This window comes from Ailuropoda melanoleuca, chromosome 4, assembly GCF_002007445.2.
Source record: "Ailuropoda melanoleuca isolate Jingjing chromosome 4, ASM200744v2, whole genome shotgun sequence".
NCBI classification, from domain to species: domain Eukaryota; kingdom Metazoa; phylum Chordata; class Mammalia; order Carnivora; family Ursidae; genus Ailuropoda; species Ailuropoda melanoleuca.
The window spans coordinates 15,895,692-15,903,303 of record NC_048221.1 but is presented as its reverse complement, the minus strand read 5'-3'; the positions used below and the strand labels follow the sequence as shown (position 1 = coordinate 15,903,303).

The 7,612-nt window shown below is 51.3% G+C and overlaps 1 protein-coding gene across 1 annotated transcript in view; it reads left to right on the top strand.

Annotated features, from left to right (window-relative positions):
• The window catches only part of PRSS45P, a 7,819-nt gene extending 417 nt beyond the window's left edge, over positions 1 to 7,402 (top strand). The window contains exons 3-7 of the mRNA XM_034657201.1: positions 1,523 to 1,549; positions 4,664 to 4,811; positions 5,313 to 5,578; positions 6,444 to 6,607; positions 6,941 to 7,402. Of these exons, the coding sequence (XP_034513092.1) occupies positions 1,523 to 1,549; positions 4,664 to 4,811; positions 5,313 to 5,578; positions 6,444 to 6,607; positions 6,941 to 7,174 (839 nt within the window). The 3' untranslated portion in view covers positions 7,175 to 7,402. The remainder of the gene's footprint in view (positions 1 to 1,522; positions 1,550 to 4,663; positions 4,812 to 5,312; positions 5,579 to 6,443; positions 6,608 to 6,940) is intronic.
• Positions 7,403 to 7,612: the final 210 nt, after the last annotated feature.

Sequence of the window (7,612 nt, the reverse complement as noted above, 5' to 3'; positions counted from 1 at the left end):
CAGTGCAGAGGACCCGCCATCTTCTGACGCACAGCCACCTCCGCCCGTGTCCACGCGGGCGGGCGTCGTGGCTGAGACACGAGGAAGCCCGGATCCCACCTTCCCTCTTCTCCCCTCGCCCTCTGTTCCCCCTGGCGCCCCGCTGCTCACAGCTGCCCCATTTATCCCAAAGACGCAGCCCCTGGGGTGCTGTCCCCCTTGACTGCTGCCAGCCCCAGCCCCCCGCCCCCCAACCCACCGCTTGACACCGTCCTCCCCCGTTTCTTTAGCAATCTGAGGCTTACCTCCTGTTCACGGTCAGCCAGCTCACCTGCTCTGGACGGCGGGCCCTCCCCGCGCTGTGCCGCTCCGTCCTATTCTCGGACATCTTCATCCTCTCCCTGTCCCTTCCCCCTCACTGCCGGACCTCCCCTTCATGCTTCCTTCCAGTGCTTCCTCAGGCTCCCTTCATCCTTGGTCCGTTCCTGCCACGTCCCTCACCTTTCACCCACTTCCTCCGTTTTCATTTTTTCTAGTCCCTTGGCTTCGCAGGCCATGCCCCCTGTTTCTCCTCTGTCTCAGGATAATTCTCCAGCTCCCCGCGTGCTTCCCAGGCCAGCCACGCTCTGGCCAGCCACGCTCTGTGTCCCCCCCCCCTTCCCTGCAATGCTGTCTGGGCTCTCTGCTCACCTGCCCGGGGCACAGTGGTGCCACCTCACAGAGCAGCCACCTGCTGCATGACCTAGAAACATCTCGGCTCCCTGGGGTCCAAAGCGGAGCCTCTCATCTTCCTATAAACTGGGTTCTCTTACTGTTCTCTAATGCGGTGGAGAGTAGCCACTGTTCTCTACAAGCAGAAACTGGGGGTCATCCTAGACGTAGCCATCTGGCTGCATCCCACCTCCAGCTCACCACGTCTGTTCTCACTGCCACTTCTTCATTGAGGCCTTTCCTGCCTCGGTCCTGCAGACGCTCTGGTGGCACCTCACCACCTGCAGCCTTGTCACCTTGCCACTGACGCTTCACCCTCCAGGCCCGACTCTGTCACCCTTCCGCTGGCCTCCCTCCTCCCAGAGGGTCTCTTTGCTTCTCGGCCTGGCTTATGAGGTCCCTCGTGATCGACCCTTGACTTTTCCTCCATGGCATCATTTCTTGCCCAGCCCAGCCCTGTCCTTAATTCTCTGGAGGCTCTGGCCTACACCATGCTGTTTCTTTTGCAAAGAACGTCATTGTCACTTTTCTGTTTTTTACCTTCTTTTCATCTTCAAGAACTGGCACAATAACCCCGCTCCTCAGGAGCCTCCGGGTCCCCCACTTCTGGGCTCCCCTAAAACCTGTGGCCTTGTCCTTGCATTGATCTCACACAGGTGGTTCTGTTTACCTCCGTCTCCCCTGTTGGACAGCGTGTTCTCTGTTTGATACACTCTGTCCCCCACCGGCCTTGGCTGGGGATGGAGTGGGAGACTAGGGAATATTTGGTGAATGATCGAATTAACTAATTCGTGATCTCTTGCTTCATCTCTGTTCCCCCTTTCTCCTCCAGGTTATAAAGAAAACACTTCCACACCAGGTGGGTAGGGTGAGCCACTGCTTCAGAAAAACCTCAGCTCCTGGGAGGATGTGCTCTGAAGAGGGTCACGTAGATTGTGTTTCTGGGTCTGTAGAAAGCAGGGATTTAAACTGACAGGCCTGCTTTCAAAGGGGCCTTTTTCCTTAGATGTCAGGGATCCACCTCTGGTTCATGGGCTTCCCTTGTCATAGGTCCTCCCTGATTGGTTATGAATTGTTCGGTTGATTAAATTGGTTATTCCTGCTGATGTCATGCCCTACTCCTCTTCCCCTCCTCACCCTCCTCTCAACCTTTCTTTTACGTTCAATGTATGTCTCTGCTTGTGCGTGTTCTTGTCAAAATACATATTGCGGTTTTGTGTGCAAGTATTTTTAACTTACAAAAATGGTATATACTCTAGATCTCTTTCTGTTTCCTCCTCTTTTCTCCAGTTCCATTAAAAACTTCTTTTACTTGGAAATAATTTTAAACTTACAAAACACTGCAAAAATACAGATAGGTCGAGGAACACATGCATAAATTTTTCAGATTCAGTTGAGGGTAACACACAGCCCGACTCCTGATCTCTAAATACCTAGGCATGTTTTTTCCTAAGACTATTCCCTTAGAGACCCACGGTATCAACTGATAACTTCACTTACCACTTATCAACCACTGCTCAACTTCAGAAATGTACTTTGATACAGTGCCTTTATCTACTGTCCATAATCCAACGTGGCCAGCTCTCTGTATTCCTACCAGCCATTTGTAAAGGGGTAATATTGTTACAGACCTACCAGCTGTGGCAACAATGCAGCTTTTATATCTTTTTGCCAATTTTTTTTGCATCTAGTAGATAAAAAATGGCTTCTTGATTTAATTGACGTTTTTCTCATTATTAATGGGTTTTAGCATGTCTCAACGTGCTTTTAGCCTCCTGAATTCCTTCTAATAAATTGCCTGTCCTTCTCCTTTGCATATTATCTGTGGTTCTTTCTTTTTCTTGTTGATTTCCTAGAGTCCTTGTATATTCCTAATAGGAGTCTTGTATTGATTTTCGTTATTGCAAATATTGCCTCCCAATCTGTCTTTTGCCAGTTAACTTTGTTCCTGGGGTAAAATAATAATAATAATAATAATAATAATAATAATAATAATAATAATAAAATCCTTGATTTTGATATAATCAAATTAATCCATTTGATGCTTTATGGTTTGTTTTGAGATTTTGTTTAGGGAGCCCTTTCTCACCCCATGTCATACGGTCTATTGTTAACTTTAGAGTTTCACTTTCCTATTTAGGTCTCCAAGTGCTGCTAGGGAGGAATCCAGTTTTGTTTTTCTTAATTCTTTTATAGTGAGTCAGTTTTCCCAGCACCATCCACTCGACAACCATCCTTCCCCCACTGATGGTAGTGGCTCCTTAATTATGTTGTGTCCCCAGAACAATCACGAACTCTCTATTCTTTTCCATTGCCTCATTTGTCTGTCCTTGTCAATACCACATTGGTTTTGTTGTTATGGCTTTGATGCGTGTCTTGACACCTGCTAGGACAAGTGTCCCTTTATGTCCTACTTTTTCAGAGACTGAGCCATTCATGGACTTTTGTTTCTCTACTGCAGTTTTAGAGTAAATTTATAACGTTTCCTAAAATTCTAACTTGGAAAATGACTTTATAGATTAATTTTGGGAAAAAATACATCTGAAATGTTTAGTTGTTTATTTGAAAGCAAGGGATGGCTCTCTATGCTGATCATTTTCAGTGTCCTTTATTAGAATTTTACTTATTTTTTCTTTATTACAGTTTTAAATGTATCACCACAGAAATCTGGCATAGTGTTGGATAAGTTAATTTCTTGGTACTTAGGATTTTTTGTTGTTGAAAATATATCTTATTTCGAATATATTTTCTAGTTGATTGTGCTGGAGTAGAGAAGTGTAACTGATTTAAAAAGTAAGCTGTTGACATATTATACGCACACACAAAAGTACACAGATTTTGTGTCCAGCCTAAGAAATTATCACACAGTGAACCCACCCATGTTAGTCACTGTCTTGGTTAGAAAGTAGAGCAATACCAGCCCCCAAAATCTCCCTTACGCTCTCTCACTTCCCCTGCCCTCTTCCCACAAAGTACCATTATTCCTGGCTTCTGACCATACGGAATCTTTTGCCTCTTCCTTAATGTTATCTGGTGTTTGGGGTAAGTTTGTGGTCTCTAACTTTTATAAAGTTAAGGATTTCCTTTCTGCTCTAAACTAAGTAAGAGGTGTTTTTGTTTCTGGGTTTTTTTTTGGTCATAAATATGTGTTGAATTTTTCAAATGTCTTTTTCTATGTCTATTGAGAAGAGCTTATGGTCATTCTCTTTAGAGAAAAATAACTGTTTATGTGGCAAATACACTGAGGGCTTTTCCATTGCGGGACCACCCTTGCACTCCTGGGACGATCTCTACATAATCGTGGTGCATTATTTTTTCAAAATATAACGCTGAGTAATATTTTATTTAGAAATGTTTGCATCCATGTTCATTCACACAGCCGTACCACTTGATTGTGTTGGAACTTCGTGCAGACGAAGACTGCAAGCTGTGAGCGGGGGGCCTCTGTGGGCTCCATGCTGAGGCTCTTTCTTCAATGGCCTGTTTTAAAGATTTGTGACACAGAAGTCTGAAACTTTTCTCAGCTCTGAGTAATGTGGGGACAGAGGCCTTCTGCATCTAAGAGATGTAGCAAGCGTTATGGCCTCTCAGGAACATGGCCTCGGGACTGAGGCCAGACACAAGAGAATGCATGGTTTGTTCCGGGGCTCCTTCTATGCTTCCCCCTTGTTTTGGGGTTCCCTGCTGATTGCTCCCTGTTGTCTCAGTATCTCTCTCTCTCTCCCCTGTGATGTCTTTATGTCTCATCCTGAAGCCTTGTATCTCTGTCATTGCCATTTTCTGATTAGCACAGTGCCGCTGGGCAGAACTCGGTCCTTCTCTCGTCCTGTCTCCCCATCCTCGAAACGGGGACGAGCCCCCAACTTTACAGTTTTGTGCACATTGTCCCAGGGTGGGGGGGGCATCTCGGTCTCCGTTCTTCTCATCCTCCAATATGTGGTCACTGTGTCTCCCTGGCACATCATTCCTGAAGTTTGTGGCAGACCCTGGTGGTCAGAGGATTTGGACGTGACCCGCCATTGGCCCTGGGAGGTGAGCCTCCGGCTGGAGAACGAGCACATCTGTGGAGGGGCCCTCATTGAACTCGACTGGGTGGTCACTGCTGCCCACTGCATCCAAGGGTGAGTGTGGCCCCTGTGTCCATGGCCTGGAGACCCCGGGGCTGCCATGGGCCTAGCCCCTCCCCCTCATCTCCTCTGTGAGACAGTGTGGGAGTCGGGAGGTGAGGGGGAATAGGAAGGGATATCCAGAATGGGGAAGAGTCCTGCTCAGGGTCTCCCAGGGGCCCCAAGCAGCAAAGACCGTGTCCTGAGCAGGGCAGCAGGAAAACCCAGCACACACCCTCCAGCCCCCCAACACGAGAACACACACATATACCGACACCTGCTGCACAGACCGCCCACAGAAGAGGCCGCCCTGAATCAGCTTGGGCAGTGAGTGGGGAGGCAGTCAGCCCTGTCTCTGACCCGGAGAGCCTCCAGGCTGGGTTAGCAAGAGGGACTGAGCGGGGCTGATCCGCGGGGCTTCTGCTCAGGGAAGAGGGTCTTTAGCGGAGGTAGCAGCATTGTGCTGTTCGCGAACCCGACGTCTACTAGCCGGGGCTGTGACTATGTCTCCTGTAGCACCAAAGAGTACTCAGTGATTCTCGGCACCTCCAAGCTGAAGCCCCTGCAGGCGGCCTTGATCCCCGTAAAGGACATCATCATGCACCCCAAGTTCTGGGGCCGGACCTTCATCATGGGTGATGTTGCCCTTCTCCATCTCCGCAGCCCTGCCACCCTCACCAAGTACGTGCAGCCCATCTGCCTCCCGGAGCCCAGCTACGACCTGAAGGTTGGGACACAGTGCTGGGTGACTGGCTGGGGCCAGGTGAAACAGCGCTTCTCAGGTGAGCCGGCTGGGTGAAGGGGGGTGCGGAACCACGGAGGGGGCGCCGCCTTCCTTCTGGGGCCTTGCCGGCTGGACCCCTTCATGGTGCCGCTCAGGAAGCTTGCGGCTGTTACATCCGGGGCCTGGTTCTTTGAATGGGTTAGGACTCTCCTCAGGTGGAGACCATTTCCATGGTCTACACCACTCTGCTTGCTGGGGGCACCTCACTCAGGTCTAGAAGCGCCTGGGCTGGGCACGATCTTTTGCCTCTTGCAGAAGCTCGGAGTCAGGAAATCAGACATTTACTCGCCCACTCATTCATTCACTTGGGGAGCCTCGAACCACACACCGAACCCTTTGTGTGGGGAGCACGTGCCTGACCTGCAGGGCGCTCGTCGCTGAGTGGGGGTGGGGGCCCAGGCTGACACGGGAAGAGGCAGAGACTTTGTCAGGTGATCTCGACCTCAGGGTGGGAGGGATCTGGGATGAGCTCTGGGCAGGGGGTCTATCTGAGAGGCCAGAAGGAGGAGCGGGTGTGACCAGGTGCAGGACACAGCCAGTGCAAGGCTCAGAGGCTGCAGAGAAGTAGGACGTGCTTGAGGTCTCAGTTCGTAAGTGGCTGCACTGAAACCTGGAGTGTGGCCTGCTTGGTTCAGAAGCCAAAGCCTCCCAGAGAAAGGGATCCGGAAACGGAGCCTGAGAGGGTGAGGGGCTTGCCAGACATGGTCCCCACCGCAGGGGGACAGACGGGGGAAGGAGGGCATGGGGGTGTGAAGGGGTGTGGCTTGGCTGAGTCTCAAAAATGGAGGGGACAGGCCCCTGGGAAGAGGCCAGGGCTGAGTGGAGCGAGGCGTCCTCTCTCACCCCACTGGGCTCTTCCACAGGGAACTCCACGCTGACCGCCGAGCTGCAGGAGGCCGAGGTGTTTATCATGGACAACAAGAAGTGTGACCAGATTTACCGCAAAAGGTCCCCCATCCCCCACATTGTCCCCCTTGTCCTGGGGGACATGGTCTGTGCCACCAATTATGGAGAAAACTTGTGCTCTGTGAGTTTCTGGGCGGTTCTGACCGCTTCTCTGTTGGGAGCGGCCCCCAGGGTGGGGCTGGGGGGGTCCCCGGGGGAGGGCTGTAGTTGCTTGGCTTCCCTCTCTGTCAGCATCACCAGGCAGGGCTCTGCACCCACCTTCCTCCCCCTGTGACTTTGATTTTGCCTGGTACTCTGGGAAGGGTCTACAACTGAGGAGTGGAAGGATGTAGTGAGATCCTCAGGAAGTGAAAGAATCTTCCAGGAGAAGTCAGAGGGCAGGCATTCTGGGTCCTCTGGGATCCTGGCTCCTGGTGGGGCCCAGAGCTTCCATTATTCCTCTCTCTTTTCCTAGGGGGATTCTGGGGGCCCATTGGCTTGTGAAGTCGAGGGCAGATGGATTCTGGCTGGGGTGTTGTCCTGGGAAAAGGCCTGTGCCAGAGCAGAGAATCCAGGCGTGTACTCCCGCGTCACCAAATACAGCAAATGGATCAAGAAGCAAATAAGCAGTGGGGTGCTCTCAGGCCCCCAAACCTCCGCCTGGCTCCTACTCCTGTTCTGGCTGCTGCGGCCCCAGATGAGTCCCTGATCTCCCTTGTCTCTTCTTCTTCCTGCTTTGCCTTTGCTGTATGGGCCCAGATCAAGGTTAGACCAAGGTCATGTGTCTGTATTCAACAAGAGTCAAGGTGGGGAAAGAGTGGCCCCTGGGAGACAGGGCTCTGCACTGGTGTCCCAGTGGGGAGGGATATGGTGGATGACGAGGCCTTGGGTGACCAGGAGAAGGGAAGTGTGGCCTAGAAAGGCTCTGGAATTAGGGACCAGGATAGCTGGGATTAAATTTGCCCAAATGTGAGCTGGCTCTGTTCTCTTTTCTGGGTGACGCTGGGGGGTTGAGGGTGGGTGGGAGGGCAGGGCCTCCTGGAATTAATTCCATCAGCAGTCTCCCCAGAGCGGAGGCTGATGGTTTTTACTACGTCACTAGTGCAGGGGCACGGGGAAAGGGCCTGGGCCTGAGGCCTCAGTTTCC